Source organism: Brachyhypopomus gauderio, chromosome 5 (assembly GCF_052324685.1).
Source record: "Brachyhypopomus gauderio isolate BG-103 chromosome 5, BGAUD_0.2, whole genome shotgun sequence".
NCBI lineage: Eukaryota > Metazoa > Chordata > Actinopteri > Gymnotiformes > Hypopomidae > Brachyhypopomus > Brachyhypopomus gauderio.
This window is the reverse complement of record NC_135215.1, coordinates 36,149,063-36,173,313: the sequence shown is the minus strand read 5'-3', so window position 1 is coordinate 36,173,313 and position 24,251 is coordinate 36,149,063. Positions and strand designations below refer to the sequence as shown.

Here is a 24,251-nt window from a genome sequence, read left to right as displayed (position 1 = left end):
TATAAAGCGGTAATGCCTCGATGAGTGATGTTATCTAGAATCCCCCAGCGTCCCTGTTTAGTGTGGTTAATGCCACAGACGCGGCATAATTACCTGAACCCGCAGGTAATCCTCTACCAAGCTTTGATCTTTAACGTACTTGTAATCATGACGCGAGCAGAAATTTTAGAAGCGAGCAAAAAACTGAAACGCGCACTGAAAACAGGGAAGTGAGCGCACTTAACAGCGCTCGGTTTTCTTGATTTTGCGTGCTCAGTGTGTCTGACTTGCTTGATTGAATCTTATCTTTGCGCTCTCATATTAAAGATCGCAATCTCACTCCATACTACACATTGTGGGTTCATAGATTGTCCTTGTTTGAGTCGAGTGGTCCTTATGTTTTCATGCCTTGGTAAGTCCTTAGTATAAGCTTCCGTTGTCTACGTTTCATTCCTTTCCCTAGTCTCAGACTATACCTTTGGGGTTCATAGATTGTGTTTGTTTAATCGAGTGTTCAGTGTACGTTTTTATTCTTTGGTATGTCTTTCGTACGAGTTCTTTTCCTCTACGTTATAGTTTGCCTAGGTCTCAAACTACACCTTATGCCCGGTTCACACTACACGATTTTAGGCTGGTTTTTCAGTCGCCGACTGTTTTTTGTAGATCACCGACAGAAACTGTGGTCGGAGGCAAATCGGCGATCACTCGTCGCTCGCTCAGTGTAGTGTGAACTGCTGAAAGACGCTCGCCGAGTGGTCGCCGACTCATCGCAGACGACCGGCAGATATCTAGCATGTTTAATATCTAGCGTGTTTAATATCTAGCGTGTTTAATATCTAGCCCAGTCGGCGACTGAGAGTCGGCAGCAGCGTCTAACTACAGCCAATGTGAACGCGGAGAGAGAACCGCGGCACCGCTGAAGATATCTCTGAGAATGTAAAAAACTTTCAAGAATGCTTTCAAAACAGTAACCCAGTAAACACACAAACTCCTCACCTTTCTTACAACTTTACTACAACACTGTTTAAGTTATTGTGACAGCACTGGAGAAATAGTGCAATTGATTATATCTATGTTCACTGCAACGGAGAGATGAAATAATTCTGGCAACTTGGGACTATGGGACTAACATAATAATAATAACGAAAATGTGGAGTACATGTACATTGTTTTATTCTTTATGTGGTGTTGCTGGTTTTCACGAGAGTTTCGTTTTCGTGTTCTCGTGTTTTTGGACGGCAGCCAGATGAGTCGGCGATTCCCCAGTCGTGTAATTCGTGAGCCCACGTCACCGATCAGTCATGTAGTGTGAAAGCTACAACAACTGAAAGACTCGCGATTACAGCACAACCAGTCGTGTAGTGCGAACGGCACAAAAACCTGACGACTGAAAAGTCGTGCAGTGTGAACCAGGCATTAGGGATCATAAATCAAGACCAAAAACTCGCCTGTACTGCAGAGCCAGAAACTATGTGGCTCTGTGCTGAGCGTGCTTTAGTCCCGTCCTGATTGGCTCCCTGAGGTGGAAAGGGGAACCCGATTGGCTGAATAAAGTGGAGGGAGGTGGAATCTGATTGGAAGGCTGATGGGATCTAATTTGACAATAATTTGACTATAGTGGAAGACCATGGAAATGAAAATACAATCTGCTCGGATTGCATTTTCAAGATGCATTTTGACACAGTTTTAGCGCTGTTGGTATCGTAATGTTATTGCAAACAGGGGTGGCGCTATTTCTCCATTAAGGTTTGAATATTGACATCTTTTTAGCGTGGTGGTGAGGTTGAAAATTACGTTTCAAACGTGTTATCACGAAATGCAAAGCATATTAAGCGAATAGCATTTAAATTATAATTTTGATACAACCTTTGCATGATCACATGAACTTGATAATTCAAATCGGGAAATACATTTTCATTTCAATAAAGACACATATAAAGCATCAAAATGTATGTGTAAATGAAATGTGAATGGATGTCCATCACATTGCAAATGTAAATGGAGTTATTGCATTTGAATTAGAATTTTGAGCTCAAAGTTGCTTGTATGAGTGGAACAATTGCAAATGAAAATGGAGTTATTGAATTTGAATTTTGAGCTCAAAGTTGCTTGTATGAGTAGAACATGTAAAGGCAAATGCGCATTACATTTTCATTTTAATATTGAGACAGAAAAACTTCCATACTTCTGATGAAGGCCACTAGAGGGCGATATAGACCCACGTACTGTTTGGTGATTTCGCCAGATATGCTTATACTGGTTTAAGAGTGCTCAGGGCAGGTTTTCTGTCGTGGAGAGGAAGAGTGCAAACGCTTCTCCTGCAGCTGGAGGTTTCCTGGACATCATGCAGGCTGTCGCGATGCCCACATCTACACTCTGGACGGCAGGACTGGTCAATGTCATAAAAGTTATGTCAAAGTATAATAGCGACTTCTGTTGGTGAAATGTAGTGTCCAACTCATAAATATGTAGATTTTGTTATAACATAACATCCATTTTCAAATACATTTTCTAAACTAAGCAAGTCATGCATTACTACTACTAATACTACAATTATTATTATTATTATTATTATTATTAATAATAATAATAATAATAATAATAACCCACCATACATAATACTTGAAGGCCCTTCACTCATGGATCTAATTTATAGGCCTGTACATTGTTTAGATATCAGTGTTAGAATATCACAATCAGCACCGTGCTTACAATAAACTAATTCCACGAATCTGTTTTATATAACAAAACTCTTGACTATAACAATATTTGTAATATCAGTGATCCTGTTCACTTATATTTTCGGAAGTGCCCTGAACACGCAGATGTCACAGGAAGGGCGAACACCTCCCACGTCCTCTGTGTGAGCCCTGTGAAGAACCCCGCAGAGCTCAGAAGGTCCCCGTGCCCGTCTGAAGGTAACGTTGGCTCTTCAGCGTCTACACGCTGCTTAATTAGACACTTCCTCTTCCCTTCGTGCATGGCGGAGAGAAACTAGAACAGCAGTTCAAGTTCAGCTATTTGAAGATGGATATTTTTCTCCCTTCAGTAAAACATCTGATGATCTGATTGAGTAGAAACACCATCCAACTGTCCCAGAAAAAGGCAAATCTGTTCTGACCACAGATTGTGGTTTGTAGCACAATATCAGTGACAGATTTTCTGTCTTAAGAGATTTTGCTACAGAGATAGTGTTGCTAAATGTGACACATTTTTAACCACATTAGAAATTCTGGGAGCTGGTCAGAGATAATATACTTGTCATATCTATTGAGACTGGGTTTAATACTAGATTTATCAATTCTACTTTATATATTTATATATTATAGTTGTGGGCAACACAAATGCTCACAACTCTACAATGAACATACAGTAGATGCATAATTCTGTAACATGTGGGCTTTGATATGATCAGTCCATTTCTGAATGAAACAAAAACCCTAACTGGTGATGTCCTAGGGAAAGAAATAATGTAACAGTCTCAGGATCACGAGTGCTTGCTATAAGTAATCAATATTGACATGGTTTTAAAAGGCCCACTGTGCAGTAACTAATATTTGCAATTTAAATTAAAACATAATGTGGATGCATTGGAAATCTATACCACTTAATTCCTGTTTTTCATATGCATGTATTATATCTGCCACTTGCATTGATTTTATATTACTTACATAACCACAGCGATGAGTGAAAAGGTTCACAGTACTGAAATATATCAAGGCAAATACGACTCTGCGTGATGTTGAACCACAAATACAAACAGGTTCAGGAAAAAAGAATATTTGTAGAAAATGAAGATGTGTGTGATAAAATTGTTAGTTCCTTTGGTAAAATAGTAATGTCTCTGTAATGTCTCTGGGTGCTCTACTGTAAAATTCATAATTTTCCCAAATTGTAGGCTGTCCACCTGTACTGCATATAAGGACTGGTCAAGGACAAAACGCAGATTTATACAAGGTTAAGTGTTTTACTCTCATCTGCATATGTTTGAGATAATGGTTTTATCCATTTCCCTTGAAGATCCGCAAAGTAGTTTAATTGTTTAATCAATAGTCCTTTTCTGCAGCTTTCTGCACTTCAATAAGCTACAGTCAGTAAATACAGCTACAGTGAATGTGTATGCAACAGGATCAGAAGACAAAGGTTGAGTTGTTAGCTGAGTGTAGTCTAGCCTACTCTTAAACTGAAATAGTCTGCTCTTAAACTGGGTTTCCTCATGGGGAGGTGTTGGTACTGCTCGTGTTCTGCGATGTTGTAATATAAAAAATGTTTATTTGATGACGCACTGAAATAGTGATTGGAGCGTCGGAACAGATGTAGAAATGTAGAAATGTGTGATTCCTCGTGTTTAACTTCATTTTATTCCACCATCATGATTTTCCCCAGTTCAAAACAGACAGACTGCTGAAAAATTCATGTATTTGTGGCGTGAGATGCATCTGTCACAACGGTTAAAGATGTTTGTGCTGGGCTCGCCGGTTTTAAATGGTTCCCCTGAGTGTTTTTACACTGCAGAGATCAACAGCGCCTCGTCCTGCACCCAGCACACACACACCCAGCACACACACACCCAGCACACACACCACTGGTGTGTACGTGTCACTTCAAGCAGCTTTGATCTTCCCTCCATCACTTCTCACGGGGACTCCTAGGAACCATCACCACATCATGTCAACTTTTCCCCTTGATTTGCGAAGCTTTGCTTGCGCGTTTCTTGTGTTCGGGTGGAACTTGAATCCGCCCCGAACTGTGGTTCGGCTCCGTCTGAACCGGGCGTCTCACGGCCTTTAACGTTATTACATCTGTTTAACCTACGATGCGCAAGGAAACATGCAGAGGAAAAGATTTATTTGCACCTTTGTTTTGTTTAATTGCTTCTTTTCACAATTTCACAACGAATGGATCTAATATTCGTTTAAATACACAAAAAATGACATTTTTTCATTAACATTTTTCTGTTGCAGCTTGGCTTAAACTATACACGTTTATTCAAGTTTATGTAATGGGGGGGGGGTGACAGGAGACATTTTTTAAACAATTTTTGTATTAATCAATTATGGCTGAAGTTAGGCCCAATACACTTCTAACGTGGTGACAGGCATGTTGTATTCAGTATCTTCTTACTGGTCCTATGGATGTATAATGCATACATCAACAGGAGACTTAACTCCTTGCTTTGGTATGCAATTCTCAGTACAACTCAGATGTTGGCAGTTAGATTTTTCTGACTATTATACTGACTGAACAAACATTAAGACCAACGTGTTTCCAGTTACAGTGGGTGGATTAGTACCAGTACTAGTGGGGAGGTGGGGTCTAGAGTCTGTTTTATGGTACTGAACTACATTCAGTACAGGTCACATGGCTGATTTCATCAATGCTACTTAAATAGTAGTCTGCTATTTCTAACATCACTTTTCCTAACCTTACTGTGGCATTTAAACTTTTGCAAATATACAGGTATAGTCTTGGTGTTTTTGATAGGACAATTATGATAACACTCATAACTCTCTCATGCTGTCTGTGACTCCATCTATTGTTTAATCAGTTTTGGTCTGCTAACACAGCAGCACGCTGGTTCTCTATAGGTCAAATGTTAATGAAATCCTCCTTCTCTCAACTGATTCTTCTATCTCACTGGCACTGACCAATAAACTCACTGTCCAATCTCCCAGGCACAATATTATTTGAGAAACCACATTCAAACCCCATCCAATTACAAGATGTAATAATTCTGCACTCAAGCTAGTAATGAGCTCTAATGCCCGTGCTGGAGCGAACCCCCTTCGGATGCTGGAGAGATCAGATGTTGGCTTTGTAATTAGACTGGCACAAAATCATTATTTCATGTTCAAGGGCAGAATGGAGTCGATAGAGAGGTAATCCCCGTTTCTCCTCTCTGAAGTGTAAAATGCACTCTAATGGTTTAATCTGAGTGTTTGGTTATCAGTGTGAGATGATTGCTACAGTAAGTTTGATGGATATGACTTGCTGTGAAGTAACAGACAAGCCTTATTTAAAAGCATCGGATATAGTTAACTTGAGCATCTGGGTACTTTTGCATCCTTAAATGTCAGTAAAACAATGATGACTTAGTTGGGGATTAACATAGATTAACTGTGAAGTGTTTACAAAGCGTTGTGTGTGGGAACGTGGAACGTAGCAGAAGATCACGGCTCACCTGTGCGTGTAAGAGATGCAGGTGCCCAAACACTCTGTGATTTGTGCCACAGGACTCCACTGGGTTACCAAAGACGGTGACTAATTAATTGAAGAAAGGGGCACAAGAGACAGAGGCGTGTGTGTGTGTGTGTGTGTGTGTGTGTGTGTGTGTGTGTGTGTGTGTGTGTGTGTGTGTGCTTGTGCATGTATGTGTGTTTGCGTGGGTCTTTGTGTGTGTGTGTGTGTGTGTGAACGCCTGCGTGTTTACACACCCAGCGAGGTCATGGTCTGTGGCTGTATGTTGGCGGTGGACTGTTAGATTGTTCTCCTGCACTCTTTCCCTGCTGAGGACAACAGATGTAGATTTACATACATTTCCAGCGTCCTGCACTCTGATGAGATTAGCTGGGAGTGGGAGAGATGCATGCGTGATGGGGGCCGCGGGGGGGGCCAGGGGAACTGGGGGCCCTCAGAGAACACGCAGGACAAAAGCAGAGAGGGGAAATGTCAAGCTCGCCAGACGGGAACAGGACAACAAACAGATTGTGCTGCTCCTTCAGCTCCTCCGTGACAAGAGGGTGGCGGGATTTACATCTCATCAAGGGTGCGGCTACGCTGCCGGCAATTATGAAGCCATGAAGGATTTCGGAGCTTGTTCGGTGTAATCGAGGATTCGGTTTTGGTTTGTTTGCGGGACCGCAGTCGGTCACGTGCTCCCTCACTGGATATTTTGTGTTTGCCATATGTTCCAGCCGACGCTTGGGGTGATTAGGGATGTGTTTTATTTATGTATGCAAAAGGTTTCAATAGAGAGCTAAAGTAGCTCGCCCCTCAGTAGTGTCAGTCTGTATCACGTCCCAAACTGGGGGCTTCGCAGAGGTTTTTTTTTTTGGGGGGGGGGGGGGGGGGGGGGTGGCTGCAGCTCAAATGTTATTAGCTTTATCAAGTACAGTTTCCACACCTGGGAGGGCTAATGATAAGTTTTTATCTTTGATGGTTTGTAGCCAGTGAAAGTGGCCATGACAAAGCATTGTTGTGGACGAATCCCACCCATCTGATGGTATAAATAACGAGCTTACTATCTTCATTGTGGCAGCAGCTCTTACAGGTAGCTACGAAGGTGTGTGACTAACCCTGAAGACCATCCAGTACGCCAGCTTGAGTCGGAGACGCACTCTTTCTGACCTACACCACTGTCTCTCTCGTTTAGATGATACCCAGTGGTCCGTGAGTAGAAAGATTCTGTTGAAGGTCTATTGGACCCAGAATGCCCCACTTGACTTGAAAGCCACTGACATTTATTTTGTCACTCTTATCAACAAAGTCAAATCTGGGAAAGTTTAATTTGATAATGCACCATGTCAACATCACTCCGTAGTTAAAGCATCAGCCAGGCGTTTGCAGTGTCATAATGTTTATATTACTTGCCTGGCATTCATTTTCTAAAATATTATATTTCAGTGTTATACTCCATTATAACCCAAGAAAGTAAATTGATTGATTTGTGGTCTCTAAACATACTTTTCTACAATTGGTTTCTGTTTCGAGCTTAAATCAAATGATGTCAGATTATACAACTTTTTTCAGTGTTTTACAGCAGCAAGCACCAATGCCGCCAATTTTATTTCTAAAATCCCCCTTTGTTGCATTAATTGAATATACCATTATATATAGTTGTGAAATTAATGTACCCTGCACTGAATAAAACAGCAGCATTTGACTTTAAGTATGTTTTAATTATGTTCTTTACATGATTTCAGCCTGATAGTCATTTGTTCGTAGGGTTTAGTAATATTGCAGGGGGTCATATTCTTTGTCGTAGTTTAAAATGTTTGTGTCTGGACACATTATGTATCATCGTACTGCTGAATTGTACAAATGAATTGGAATAATTCCAGGCAACCTCAACAGTGCAGTAATCCTAAACCATCTCAGACTTCATACTTTGGTTTGCCATAGTCTCTAGCCATGCATTCTTTAAGTCCTAAATTATGTAGGAGGCACTCAGTCTGCTGGGCTGCTGAAACCATCCTGTTCCTCTATGGCCCACGCGTGTGATTCATAATTAAAGTGCTTGTGAAGCCACTCCTCTAGTATGTGTGCTGTGACAGTGTGTCCTTGTCCTAAACCCACACACTCCACATCGATTTCCCTCCCGTTCAGGGCTGCTTGGCCTTGACGTTTTCCAGCTGTTATTTACACACCTTTTGTTCTTGTGCTTTCTTTCGGTTCTGGTCCCCGTCTTCAGCTGAGAGTCCGTAACCGTACACCCACACTCCTCCGGGCTTCCTCCGCATATGGTTTCTGTTCTGATGCTTATCAGTAAGTAGCATGTGTCCATCAAGAGTCCAAACTCCTCATCTCAGCACGGAGGGAGCGTGAACGTCCCTGGGAACCACAGGCACGGAGGGAGAGAACGTCCCCGCTAATCACGGCCACTCTTCATTTACATGCATTAATCACACAGGTGAAGACCCAGCCATTCTGATAACCGTGGGTCAGGCCCCCATGGACACTAGAGTCAAAACTCAATTATATGCATGATTAGCTTTATCCTAAGCTCTTTCCCCACAGCCGAGACATACGCTGGATAAGAGACAAGCGTGTGTGTGTGTTTATGCATGAGAGACAAAATGCATGTGGTTTATGAGGTCAGGGCACCTTTATGTGGAGGGTCACTCAAAGTCTTGGAGCATATAGACTTTATGGAGCAGTTGTTGGAAGTTTGAGTCAAATATTTGTGGATCTTGTCCGTATCAGTAGACATCATTGTTCCTTCACAATTTAATTAAATAGTCAGTTTTGGTTGTTTTTATACTATTATAATAAGTGGCATACCAAACCAATTGCCAACCAATTGTCAATACATACCTTTCTTTTGATAATCATGAAAAGCTATTTGATTGAACAGGAAAGTGACATTTTCAACCAACACTCAGTGATCCGTCCAGGTTCCGTCTCTTATTCTACAGACTATGGAGAAGTCAAGGAACAAAGAAAAACCCTTTGTAGTTGATTCAGTTAGAAAATGTTTTATTAATTGCCATATGCTTATTGATTTCTCTTTCAAGCCTGTTCTTTTGTTCTTGCTTTCTGGTGGCAGCATACGGATCTGTAAGTTATGTGGAGTGTCAGGGGTGTCCTTTTGATGTGCATGACAGACCCCATGCTAAGTAACACCTGTGCCCAGTCTGTGCTCGTCTGCTCTGGTCTATTTGCATCTGAACCTTTGGACAGATCAGCCCATCAGACAATACTAATTGAGTCCAGAGAGGGACAGTGGTGGATGGCATCTCCTAAAATTGTGGTTCAACATTGTGGTGCAGTTGATTTTCAGTTCAATCAGTGCACATTTTTATTCTACATTAAAGAATATGGCGTTGTCATGCCAACACGCAGGAGTAACAGGTGGAGAAGTTGCTTTTTCTCCTACACAGTGAGTTCAGTCCTTAGAAAAGAATGCATGTTCTTCAGAAATACCATAATATAAACAATAAGCAGTACTAATAGTAATAAATTGCATAAATATCTTGAATATAAGCGCCTTTAAATATTAAGTAATGAAGCTTAATTAAGTAATAATGTAACTGTTAGATCACTATAAGATCATTTTCATTCCATCATTTTCCACGTGTTTTCAAGAGACGTTGCAGTGAGACTCTATCACACCTGAGAATTTCCCATCAACGTCTCTTTGTCCACCTTTCTGTGTGTCTGATAAACCTGTGAAAACCTCAGCACCCCCCCCCCCCCCCCCACATGGCTCTGTGCTCCAGCTGTGTGATGTTTAGTGGAGGCGGACAGCTCAGTGAAGCTCCCAGCAGATACACACCGCTGGTCCTGCACAGTCTTCACACTGCCAGGGTTAGGAGACACGTCCAGGGGTTGGGAGACACGTCCAGGGGTTAGGAGACACGTCCAGGGGTTGGGAGACACGTCCAGGGGTTAGGAGACACATCCATGGATCCTGGACGTAACGGCTCCAACTGAAAACACAGTGGGAGACAGAATTTACTAGAGGAAAAATATATATATAAGCCATGACCTACCTTTATTTCCCAAAAGCCTGTTCTTCAAAGACACCATGAATGAGTGTCACTGGCTGTATCAGTACAACTAAAATACTTGATTTCTTAAAATACTTCCTGCTTATATCAAAGCGTGTGAGGATTTTTACGCTGGTGCGGTGGATAAGTGCTGATAGATGTCTACCCCACCTTCATTTGGCATTTATGAGTTCGATGACATGAAGACTCTCGTCCCAGTGCAGGTAGTACATTATTAAAATCTTTTTGATCCACATTTCTTTGATATCCCTTATAAAGGATTCACTTTCTAGATGTAAATACGAGGAGTCAGGGGAGGTGTTACAGGGAAACACCCACACGCTCTCACTGTCACTTCCAATGTTTTCCTGCTTCCTGGGCGGGTAAGCACGAGTGATGAAGACTGTGGTCTGGGTGGGTAAGCACGAGTGATGAAGACTGTGGTCTGGGCGGGTAAGCACGAGTGATGAAGACTGTGGTCTAGGTGGGTAAGCACGAGTGATGAAGACTGTGGTCTGGGCGGGTAAGCACGAGTGATGAAGACTGTGGTCTAGGTGGGTAAGCACGAGTGATGAAGACTGTGGTCTAGGTGGGTAAGCACGAGTGATGAAGACTGTGGTCTGGTGCTCCATGGCCCAGTTTCATAAACTGCCCAGCTGGATAAGCTACAGCCACTATTAAGAAACAAGAAGAGCTTTAAACTGTAAGTCAGGATCATTGTTACCATGACCTGACGAAGGTTAGTTTGGGCTTTTAGGACGCTGTATTGTAGAAGGTTCTGGTAAGAGAGGTATTGATGTCATTATATTGTTGATGTTTGCCCTCAGGTCCTATAGATGAGTATCTGAATGGTTACTTAAAACATTGCTGTGCCTATGAATACAAATATTTTCACATGAATCATAAATGTGAAATTTTTGGTAAAGTTTTGTAAGCGCTACTTTTTATGTATATTATTAGAATTAATCATCCATTATTTCATTCAGAGAATTCACATATCCATGGAGACTGTATACAGTGTGATTGTGTGTGTGTGTGTGTGTGTGTGTGTGTGTGTGTGTGTGTGCATGAGTGTGTGTGTGCATGAGTGTGTGTGTGCATGAGTGTGTGTGTGTGTGTGTGCGTCCACGTGTGTGTGTGTGCGCGTGCGTGCCTGCGTGCATGTGTGTGTGTGTGTGCGCGCGTGTGTTCGTGTGTGTGTGTGTTTTGTGTGGATTGTGGGAGGGATTTAAGACATGGGACTCAGAGGGAGAGAGCGCATTTGTAAGTCCTTACATTTCATAACCTGAGAGGCAGGAGTTCTGTTTATTGGAAAGTGTGTGTGTGTGTGTGGGTGTGTGTGTGTGTGGGTGTGTGTGTGTGTGTGTGTGTGTGTGTGCACAACTGGCTCATGTCTAATGGTTGCCATCAGAAGTAAAGCAGACCACAGGAGTGGAGACAGTTCTGTTAAGGAGCATTAAAGGGCCGATATGGAGCCAGAGAGGGAGCGGAGAGATTGTGAGGAGAGAGAGGGATGAGGAGAGAGGGGGATGAGGAGAGAGGACTGGAGTCCTGATCCTGACAGCCACTGGACCTCAGGTTCTCCTCGGCTGGAGCTCCACACAGACCCGAGGCAGCCTCTCTCTCCAGCCTGACCCCTGACCCCTGACCCCTGGCTGTGTGGAGGAGTGTTCCCCCTACAGATCCCCTACCTGGTTTTACTGTTTTCACAAAATTCCGATTCATTTTTAAACTTTTAGGACAAAACAGATAAAATAACACGGATATTTACTGAGTGTAGTCTTGCTTTGTTATGTATTTCTGAAATTGTCTCAGCGGGCTACTGTGGATATGGGGGGGGGGGGGGGGGGGGGAATCCATACAATTTTAAATCTGTCTCAGAATCATGTCATCTATTATAGTCTTCAGTGAGCGTTGAATAAAGTGTGGCACACACACACAGGCACACTTTTGCTACTGAACCCAGGCTTTCTGCTTCCTTTGTTCAGGTTTCTTTAAGAGAAGCAGGTCCCACTCGAGCTCCTCAGGCAAGAGCAGCCTTTGAGTGTGCCACATCCCTGCTTCACACCGCTTCACTGGGGTACAGGTGACATGTGTCCCTCCTCCGTTTCTTCCCTTTTTATGTAGGAAGTCTTTTCAAAACCCGTGGCAAGGCTGTCACTGGCGTGGCAACATCATTCTGACTGCTTACAATAGCTTTTGATTATTTATTCATTTTGGTTTCTTGCTTGGTTTGTTTGCTAAGTAGATTCTCCTTGTCACCTGTGCACAGTACACACAAACACCAAACATATGTAGGGATCTGTGGGGGGAAGAGACTGTCGTCCAATGCTTTATGTTTTTAGTGCTCAGTCAGAAACAAAATAGTCTGGCAGTGTTTTATTCTGCAAATGCAGTTCGGTAATTACTGTATTGCCTGGGTGGTCTTCATACTGCAAACAAGCAAAGTTCTATACCAAACACCTATGCAGAGAAATCAACTGGACCATCCTGTGAGATTTAAAATAAAAATGCTCCAAGTGGAAAAATGTAATTGTCTAGATTTGTGGCTTTCCATTTGAAATGAAAGAATCCATTCAGAAAAGTGTTTGCCAGTCTTGCTTTCCTAAACATTATTCAAGTACAAAAAAACATATTCATCATTGTCTTTTAATCACATCAAAAAGAAATATAGTGCCACCTCGGGGTGTTGGCAGAAAGAGGCAGTGCTCCATGATGTTATTGTTTTCAGGACTGCCAAACAATCTTGAAAATTGACTTAGAATAAATTTATTTTTAATATGATAACTCAAAGCTGCCCCAGTGAATACAGAGGCACTCTTTGTCAATTGTTTTCAGAGGGAGCAGTGTACTGCAGATTAGGAGATGTGTGATACAGAACTATTAAGCCTTCAAGCACTGCTGTTCAAAATGTTCCAATTTCCCCAGTATATTTCATACCGTTGACCTTAACCAAGCGTTTTAGCAACGAGATGACATTAGCACACAAAACTGATGCCTTATCACTGCTCAAAATGTGCATTGCCTAAGAGATTTCTCATATATTTCAGCAAACACATTTGCGGCAACGTGGCCCTGAAGCTGTAAAGTGACGTCTGTAAAAGTGGATGTTAGGATTTCTGTATTTTCCAGCCGCTGCACAAAAACAAAATAAGACAATGATGTCTGAGATTTAGCACAATGATTATGCCTGCCTTTATTCTTCTCAATTTAGAGAAACTCTGTGATGCTGCGGTGTCCTACAGTGTCCTGCAGTGTCCTGCAGATCCTACAGTGTCCCCGTAGCCTAAACTTTCTCTGTCAGAAATAACTACAACATGACTGGGGGACGGAAAAAAAAGACACGCCAAGATGGCGGTTCTTAATTAGCCAATCATCCTTGGCCGCATTATTCAGCCTGTAGCAGACGTGGCGCGTGACGGGCTCGCGGCGGCGCGGCGGTGCTGTGCGGCTCGCGGCAGCTGGGCGCGCGCGCGCGACGTGTTTCTGCGCGCGCCGAAGAGGAGTGTGTGCTGTTGAGGGACACGCGGGCAACTCCTGCTTCTAATGATCCTTTCAATTAGAGCAGAGCCCTGAGGCGCCCACACAGCTGCCTGCTTAAAACACCTCCGTCTCCCAGCGCCTGTCTGGGCCCACGCCCTCCGCCGCACCTCTCAAGTCAATATTATTTTACAGACCACCTCCCCATCTATTATTGAGTAAATTGAGCCATCAGTGTCTCCGGACATTTTGGGCCTTAAATGAAATCTATTTGCTAATGCCTGGAGGAAGTTGTGCGCTTGACGCGGACGCTGATTAAAGGGAATATGCGTGAGGGGTTATTACTGGAGCAGCTGCAAATTCTGTTCAATAATTGCAAGAATAAATCTGCCCAGTTACTGTATGGAAGAGTGTTTAATAGAGCTGTTTAAAAACTGCTAAAGTAAGCCGGATGCTGGAGTCTTTCCCTGGCGTTTTGTAGCAGAGCAGTTTGGAATGAGAAGTGTGTGTAGACACGGCGTGTCTTCCAGCGGGAGGGAGGAGAAGCAGTGTGTTAATGTGATCACGTCTGCGTCTCACGCGTCTCACGTGGCCCTCTCGTCAGCTGGCGGTTATTCCCCCCTCGCTATGCAGGAGGTCTCTCCTTAGTCACATCGATTGGCTCGCAATCAATGCTTTTAAAAGCCTTACACACTCTTTACTTATGAGCAAAAGTGTGCATGTTGTGCTCTGACCTCGCTGTATTGATCAGGAAGTGGAGGTGATGGGGGGGGGGGGGGGGGGGGGGGGGGTGTACGCTGGGCTTTTCTCACATTCACGTCCCACAAGGCTCTCATTATTTTTCGGGGGGGGGGGGGGGGGGGGCTGGAATGGCATGTTTTACTTTGTTGTAAAACGTTGTTTAATGTCTAGTGTTTGGACTCTGTCGTGTTGACTTTCCTGTGGTACGGCCTACATCACAGAGGATAAATTAGGGTCACACTGTCTACAATTTGCTCACCGTGACATGGCTAACAGGTTTTGTCCTCTATGTGTTCGTCTCATAGTTCAGTCATCACACTTTATCCTGCACTCTTATGACATCATCTTTATAAAACATATTCAAGAAATGGCCAAAGTCCTTTCATAACGCATAACACACTCCCTGTTTTCAGATCTCCTACAATGTGACCTAATGATAATGGCTTAACTCCATCACTGAAAATCCATACTTTTTGACATATAGATTTAAATATTATGGTTAATTTCATAGGGGGCAAAATATACTCCCTCCAATTATTATAGGTTAAAATGCCAATTTGATATGTGTGTCTAAGGAATATTACTGAACTGTGTGCATTAATAGAGAGAGAAAGCAGAATAAGTGGTTTTGATTTATCAGATGACTTGTCTGTATACTGTATACTATATTATTATTATTATTATTATTATTATTTATCAGATGACTTGTCTGTATACTGGACTCATTTTGTTCTTCAGTATGTAGAGCTGGTGCTCACATTCATGATGTCTGTAGAAAGAAGACTGAAAATGCATTGACTCTGACATTAACTCTGTCGTTGAAAAATTACGGGCTTGAGTAAAAAAAAAAGAAATCCTTTAGTGTATTAATGTAAACACAGGCTATTAAAAGTGCTTTGTTATAATAAAGTGTAATATTAATATGAGAATGTGTGTTTGGGCTCGCTCCATTACACTTTTTTAAAACCATGAAACTATCTCTTTAATTTGTGTTTATCTGACTCTTTTATTTTGCACAAGGGATTACATCTATTTCTGAGTCACTGGTGCTTTTCCGTGGCTCTGTAAACAGAAAGCAGCCTTACCCCTGTAAGCCATGTGACATGAGATGAGACCTCTGATGTTTGTGGCTGTTGGACCATACGGTTCCGGTGCTAATGGGGAATCTGTGGTAATCCCATCTGTCTTGCATAGAGTTTGCTAAAATTTGAATGTACACATTTAATCGCTTTTAAAATGGCCTTTGAACATTTTAGCCCCTCACTGTCGCTACATTTTATGGCAAAGAAGATGCTTTAGAAAGTTGCTTCATAGAGCAAACACTTAACTGTGTGCACTAATCTCTGAATTATAAATGTGCACTTTAGGTATTAAAAATCCCTGCTTTTCTCCATAATATTATGGACAGTGCTGAAATGGATAGAGTGCCTGAAGATTCATACACTAAAGGAGATTATTTGATAGGCCTGGTTGACAGAGAGAGTTTGAGAACTAAACACCAAGCAAGACCAAAGACCAAATGCGAGATGAGTTTCAGTAAACAAGACTAATGGCAGCTGCACTGGTAGCTCACTGTAATTCATTCCCCTTGTTGGGTTGAGTAAGAGCACATGAATGTTTGGGTATGTCAGGGGTGCTTGTCCTTGTAAAATCAACACAGTTACTCTGTAGACAATGACTTGTCGGTACTACAACAGGTTGGGTAAAACCAAACATTATATAATTTATTGCCCACACAAACTCTATAATCTTTAATTGGATGGTATAATGGTAAATGATGATTTAAATAACCCACGTTGTTTCACCTTGATACGAGATATCAGTGCATACCTTATGATCACCTCTCGCAAAAAGAAACCTTATGATTTTGCTCAGATGAGCTCATGTGAGAAATGAAGTCATGATATAAAATTAATGGATCCTCCTGCATCGTATTCATAAAAATCATTTTATGATCTTGTACTTAATAATAAATCCCATGAATGGTAGGAATTCATCATGTGAAATCCAACAGTTAATAAAAATTAAATATTAATATGGATTTTAATATGGATTTCTAGAACAGTTAACTTTGGCTTCTTGTACAGTTTCCCTTTTACACTGAGGGATTAGCAAAGAAGCAATATTTTACTGTATATTTTCATAAAATTCCCTTTTGAATACAAAAATGCTTCATGTACATAAGCTATGCAGTTTAAGTATACTGCATTCAGTCTTTCCAGAGCACTCTCATCTACATAAAACCTCGTTCTCATTACGAAGAGGATAAATAAAGAATTCCGAAAAAAACGAGTAGTCTATTTAACGTTTGCCATACCCCTCTTGTGCTCAAAGGCGAGTTCTTTACAAATCTCTACGGACGTGTGGCCTCTCAGTTTGCTGTCTCTGACCAGAGCTCGGTGCAGCACCGCCTGACTTAATCCGCTCAGATGCGCCGTAGGACCCGAGTTCGCTCCATGGTTCGTGTTCAGGTGTCCAAAAGTGCCATAGTTCGTGAAGCCTGTGTAAAAGGGAGACGTGTAGTATAGGTGTGTGGGGAGAACCGTGGTGTTGGGGAAGGGGCAGGTGGTCGGGGAGTGAGAGGGTGATAACGCCCCTGTAGTAATGATGGTACTCTGAGCAGCTCCACGTGTTTGGGTCTGTTCGCTACCGCCCTTATCCGACGTGGCGATCTCGGCTAGAGACCACAGTTTGGGTTTGGGGGTCGAGTTCGTTGAATGAATGACAGATGTGGCGTTGCAGTTTTCACTCGAGGGCTTCAGTAAACCCGAAGGATCTCCGGTATTTGTAGGGTTTCCCTGCCCAGGTCTCCCCGTCCCGAGGGGCACGTCGTGTGGCGAGGAGGTGGTTGGCACGGGGCACTCGCACTCTGCCCGAATCTTCCCGTCCGTCGTGGCGGAACTGTCTGTAATACGATCCGTTTCATCGTCGCTATTTTCTATGTGCTTTTCAGGCGCGACTGGATCTGGACTCACGTGAAGACCACCTGCAGGAAAAAGAAAGAATTAAAGAATTAGGCTCAGAGATTAGAGCACTGTATCTAAAGACACAATAACACTGGCATAATAATAACAATATTATTATTATTATTATTATTATTATTATTATTATTAGTGCGGCCTTATAAAAGATATGCCATTTAGCAAAATGAAAAACATGCGGCTCGTGTCACCTAATTCTTTGGTGGATTCAGGCGTTTCGGTTGATTTGTGGGGCTCGTCGTCGTCATCGTTTTTTTCCAAATCAATGTTATCTTCCTCATCCTCATCCTCGCTTCGGTTCCGAGGCGTCCAGGTCATTTTGTTTTCTTTCTTAAGTCTTCTGCGGGCGTTGGCGAACCAGGTGGAGACCTGCGTGAGGGTCATTTTGGTGATGATGGCCAGCATGATCTTCTCGCCCTTGGTGGGGTACGGGTTCTTGCGGTGCTCCGTCAGCCAGGCTTTGAGGGTGGCGGTGGCGTCCCGGGTGGCATTCTTGCGGTAAGCCGGGTCTCCGTACGGGTAGGCTCCCAGGGGCCCGGCATACGGGTGATACCCTACAGAACCAGCCAGGCCACCAGAGGGGTCGTATGGGGAACCCTGAGGCAGAGAATTAATACAGATTACTTATACCAAAACCACCCCCCAGGAAAACTTTAGGTTACTATAATAATGCGAAAGAACACGTTGACGGCTCGTTTTGTTCTTTCCGTTTACATTTTTAAGAACACGTCATTGACTTTATTTGTAAACTGTGTCAGAACTCACTGACGAGACCGAAGATAAATAAAAGAAATTAGGTACCTTAAAAACTTGATATAGGCTTGTATTACATCTTAACCTATATTACCAGTAAAATATTTAGAAATGAGTGACAAATAAAGATCTCGAGTCATTATAACTATTATTATAACTTGGCTTTAAGGTTTATTTGCCCAGTAGCCTATTTAGCCTATACCAAGTTAGCCTTAATCCATGACACGTCATTTCATAACAGGCAAAACATATGGGGTAAACATGTTATAATGTTGGTATACTATAATGTTTATGTTTACTATAATAGTTGGTAGTATACTATGTTTTATATAGTCAATTTATATTAGAGGCCTAATCGCAAAACATTATATATATATATAAAACACATACACACATTAGGCTACTATATATATATATATATATATATATATATATATATATATATAGTAGCCTAATGTGTGTATGTGTATATAATGTTTTGCGATTAGGCCTCTAATATATATATATATACACACACACACACACACAGCAGCACTACGGCATTATATCTAAGCGTTGGACATTAAGCGTCTCTGAAACTGTGGTCGCTATTCATGGAGTAACCGAGATTTGTTCTTCATCATCTTTTCTGCAGTCAGTTTTGTTGATGTCAAACGGAAACAAGTTATGAGTAAACTAAAACTCTCATCATAGAATATTCTTTTTAAAGTTACAATCGTGGACAAAAACGCTCAAATTCCAGCACATTTGAGAAGCTGTAATATGTAATAATGGTAGTTGGAGACTTATTTACAGAACTTTATTAATGTAAAAGACTCACCACAAATGAGGTGAAGGCTCCCGCTGTGGTCGGTTCGGAGGCGTACTGGACCGAGCTGAACGCCGTGGCCGGACTTGTGAAGGTCGCAGATCCGTACGGGGCGAAGGCAGAGCGTGAGGAGGACCGAACCAGCTCGTCCGTCCGGGCCACAGCGGGGCAGGAATACAGCGACAGGGCGCCGGGTGGCGGGTACAGGTACCCCTGAGGATACGCCATGGTGAAACTCCACTTAAACCAGTCAGCGCTGCAGTGTCTCCTCCAGTGGGGTTAGACGGTCACATTGGACCAGCTGGGCGCTCTGTGCACGACTAGAACCAGAACGTGACGTTCACACCACATTTAAGTGTGTAAGATATTAAACGCATCTGATACGAACGGGTCCTGTATGCCCAATTGTGTCCTTGCAACTTCAGTCCATTGGATCCGTTCTGTATTGTCCGATGGAGGAACCGGACCGGTCCACTGTCACCAGCGCTGCTCGGTAAGCACGAGACTAAAAGGCGAAAGCGCTACTCCGGTGGCTCGAGCTCGCGCGCCTTCTCACGGGGAGTCATCGGTGAGGAAGAAGAGAAACCTCATGTTGAGTTTCATCAGCACGTCGAGATCATTACCAGACCGCCCTCCTCCTTCTCCTCCTCCTCACCCTCTCTCTCTCTCTCTCTCTCTCTCTCTCTCTCTCTCTCTCTCTCTCTCTCTCTCTTTCCTTAACTCCTTAACACACACACACACACACACACACACACACACACACACACACTAGATTATCAAACGTATTCAACTAGACGCTGTTGTTAGTACATTTGCTTGTAATAATCGCTTATCGTTTATCACGTATGGGGACGTTGTGGTTAAGTACGATACATCTGTATCTTATAATTTAACTGTATTTATTCAACATTTTAGCATAGTTCTGTTGTCATAAGACTCAGAATAATTTGAATCAGAAACATCAGAAAGTTTAAAATGTACTCTAAAATGTAGTCTATTTTATTATGTACTCAACAAAAACACATCTCATTCTAGGAGCAATGAGGAACCCACTATTATATTATTATATTATATTATAACCTACTATTCACACATTTGTCCTTATACGCATTTAATCGAGCGTTTGTCAGTGTACGGAAAATATTCATGAATCGAGGCGACAGAGGACGCAAGAGAGTTAGTCCAGTGAGCTTTTACAATCTTTAGGTGTAATACGACGAACATGATTTAAAACTGGTACAGAGGAAGAATTTAACATCGGTAAGATGTACAAAACCCCCCCAAAAAACGTAAATCTCTGTGCCAAAACACTGGAGGAATGGGGGCTACGTGAGGTTAGTGAACAGGCACCTGTGGACACGGTGAAGACCTGGAGGAGATGCTAATATACAGGTGGGCCCACACCGACATGTTCCTCTACAAGTCCATTATGAATTCAGTTACATGCAAGCGAGCACTTCCATGGAGTTTCGACATCAGACTAACGTCTTTTCATAAACTAGACTTTAGTACTTTAAACTGGGTGAAAGGCAACACGTGTAGTGTGGATGATGGTTTCTGGGTGCACGTCACGGTGTCACGCCATCTGTCCACACGAGCTTTTGTTTTTGTGCCCGTTCAGCTATTTAAATGTACATGGTGGTAACTAATCAAATTAAGGACTTCTATTAATAGAAATAGAATTTCGCACATTTAGCACAGGGTGCAAGGCAAAGGTCATAACAGTATTACTGTGCTGTGAAAATGTTGAAGCAAAACTTAGTTTCATAGTATTTTTTCACAATTAAACAAATCTGTTATGCCAAAGAAAAGTTAATGGTATATTGGTGTATAAGGTATGGGTTAATAAGACTTATATACATTTTATAAACCATATTTAAAACATAAAAGTAATGTTATGGTTATGAGATGTCATATCCAATGCAATTAACTTATCATGTAGGAAGTTTTATTAACTTTTTATATATTGTGATCAGAGAACAAAACTCCTGTTTAATGATCCCTGTGTTACCTTTCTTAAAGACCACCACAAGAAAAAACAAACTAACAGAAAAAGAGCTTATTTCCAAACACATTAACGATGATTGATTTATTAGTGACAGGCCGCAGGTAGCATTGATTTTTCAGAAGACTCATAAAACACATAATTTACAATCATAACCGCAGGGTGGCATCAAACTGTTAGCACTGCGGAACAGCGTGAAATGATAGTCTCCTCTCTGTGACATGACAAATGATTCATAATGTGCTTAGCTGCTGTAGAGTATACTTTTATTTGAGAGTGAGTCAATAGCCCCAGTGGCTAAATGAATATTGATTGAATACAATGAAGCTTGAATAATGGAGAAAGGCACAGTGCAGACATACAGCCTTCCTTCACTCCGCAGAACATCCCCACGCACCTTTGATGCATGGCTTATAGGTCTAGGATGAAATGATGCAGGCTTCAGTAATGTCATTAGCTGCGTCCGTGGAACCGCTTTGCGTACAGCACACAGTGTGATTAAGCAGAGCTCCTGTCTTTCGTAATCTCCATTTAATGTTTGTATTTATGTGCATGTAGGTGAACTTTACTTTGCCGGCGTGACTCATGTTCATGCATGTAAAATGTAAGACATTTACAACACAGCAGGTGAGCTATTAAGCTACTTATGACTTTAAGCATTTTGGTATTTCGGTTTCACATTGATAACTTGGGACTGATTCCCAGTTGATTCCCAGTTGATTCCCAGTTGATTCCCAGTTCTTTACGTAATATAATGGTTTTGTGCTGTTTGTTTCTGCATGATCTTCACAGAACTGAAGATCTGAGATTTACACTGACCAGTTCTTATGTACTTCTAGTTGTTTATAGAAGTCTCCTAAATTCCTGGTTACTGAATCGTCTATGCCGTTTCCTCCTTAAGGTTGTAAAATGAGGAGTCAAGAAAAGCCAGAGTATTATCTGCTAAGAGTTACTCGACTTAAAGCACGGCTGTCCTTTGGTGTATTTTGACCCAGGTGGATCTTGTGGCTTTGCACTTCTTAGTTTAGTCAGAGCTGTTGTTGGTATCACATGTCACTAGATGGAAATGAACTCCAAACTAATCAGCCTGGATTAACTAAAGTGTGTGAGGCAGCTGTGGACTGAAAATGGTCACATTGGGCTCTCTCCCCTCCCACCCTGTCATCGTAAATAACTGTTTCAGAAAACCATTTTTGAATACCTTTCGAATAGCTGTTTAAGCATTTACGAATGTGTCTGCACATGTCGTTACAGGTTCACCACAACGTGTGAAGATATGTTTCAGAAATTTTGAACCAAAAGAGTTTTAAAGTGAAAAATCGGTGCCGAACAAAATTCTGTTGATGCGATGCTGATTGCTTAAATGATGCTGGGTGCTCATCTCTATAACAGGGTGCGTTTTTAGAACTTAATAACCATTATATCTATGTACCACTTTACATTCATTGTATTCGATACACTTACAGTACTGATCTTTTAAGTAACTTAGATCGTATAACCCCTTAGGTCAATAACCCCTTGGTAAATAATATTCAGAAAGCTTAAATGTTTCTCTCACTTCACACAGTAATTAGCCTTCGTCTAAAGAGGGCTAAATGAACAGTAGCCACATGCAGACAGCATTCCTAATTAATTACAAAAGCTTGAATTACACTTACAGTCATTATGACCAGCAAAACAATTCCACTCCTGTTACAAGTCCTTGTGTAATAAATATCCCTTGGGCATGGATGTTTAGGTCAAGTTGGATGGAGGAGCGTTTTTCTGAGACATTCTTTTCTAATGAAAGGGAAGACATGTCAGTGGAAATGGAGGAGAGAACAGCTGGGACAAGAGCAAAGCACTGTGGGACATTTTAATATGATGTCTCATTGGTGGGAGCAGTACGAACCACAGCACTCATGTGATTGCATTCTGGTTTCCAGTTCTCACTCACTCCCAAGGGGAAATGTCTTTGCTTTAGTGTTTGGTGAGATTTCTAATCAGATGACGGGCCTGTTGCTCCGTGTTGGATCTTTGTAAATGATAGATCGATTGGTTTACTGAATGAATAAATGAATGAATGGATGTGTGAGTAAACAAATTAAAAAAGGAAAAATGAATTAAAAAAATGAATAAATGAGTGAGTGAATGACTAATATACATATTTTATTTGTTATCTGCCAGAAACAAAAGGTAGATCACAATCTTTATATTTTTTCTATGAGCGTTAGTTTTGAAGTGGCTAGTGACCATGCTGCTATCAGAAATATCCACTGTTGCTGCCACGGTCTTAATGAACATGACCAGCTCTATAAATGGCAGGAGTCCTGGGGGATTTCACTGGCCAAATGAAGTGTGGTGGAGGCCGAGCTTGGACTGAAGTGTGACAGATGAACTGTGGTTAATGGCCACTTACAGAGAGGTCTCATCTCCACTGGGCCGTGCGTGCACATCACCAGGTGAGTAAAAGAGCAGATCCACTTGTCAAACTGTCCCATTACTGCCTAATGAAGAGTAATCATGCAGCTATTGAGTGAAATGTTATTCTTGGCTAAAGGGTATTTGTGCTTGTCAGGCCATTTTAGACGAGTCTTGAGTAAGAGGAGATTTTGCATTTATGGTTATAATGCTGAGGAGTTGTACTAAGGTGAATGTCTCGCTTGTTTACATGACCAGAACATAAACTTAACATAATTGTATTAAAATAGTTACTAAGTTGAGTGTTTGACTGTGAGCCTTGTGTACATGTCCAGAGCATTTATTCTCCATTATTATATTTTAAAATAATTGTGAGTGTAGCCAAAAACATACTTAATTAGAGGAGAAAAAAAAGTGCTTCGTAAAACACATTAAAACTATTTATAACCTACAGACCTCCATGCAGTAGTAGCAGGGGTGTCACTAGGTAAGATAACAGCCCCGTCTCAGAGAGAAGCACCCGGGGACGAGGCTGCTCCCCCACGTACAGTCCCTGGAGTGCACACATGACTCTTCTCCTGGTCATGCCTTCTCCAGAAGGAGAGCAGAATAGAAACACATCTTTAGGACACGGAGGACATGGTTGTGGCGTGAAGCAGGAACAGGGATCGCACTACATGGCCTACATGGGTGGGGTTTGGGTGTCCATCTTCAAATGGAAAGGCATGTGTCCAGAAAGTTCAGTGTATGCATGACGCGTACATATAATTGTACATGTGTTTTCACTAGCTAATGCAAATAATAAGAGGTGATCATAGACTATATTGTGTAAATGCGGTGTCTTGACTAATCTTTTGCTTCTGTTGCTAATAAGCTTCATATGAGTATACTTTTTT

General features: G+C 41.9%; 1 protein-coding gene across 1 annotated transcript; it reads right to left on the bottom strand.

The window, feature by feature from the left end:
- Nucleotides 1–16,148: 16,148 nt before the first annotated feature.
- On the bottom strand, nucleotides 16,149–19,541 carry irx5b (iroquois homeobox 5b). Its single transcript, XM_077004619.1, has 3 exons — nucleotides 18,963–19,541; nucleotides 17,581–17,986; nucleotides 16,149–17,394 (listed from the first exon to the last, which is right to left on the bottom strand). Exons 1-3 carry the CDS (start codon nucleotides 19,176–19,178, stop codon nucleotides 16,706–16,708), a joined length of 1,311 nt encoding a protein of 436 aa, XP_076860734.1. The 5' UTR covers nucleotides 19,179–19,541; the 3' UTR covers nucleotides 16,149–16,705.
- Between the last annotated feature and the right edge of the window lie 4,710 nt (nucleotides 19,542–24,251).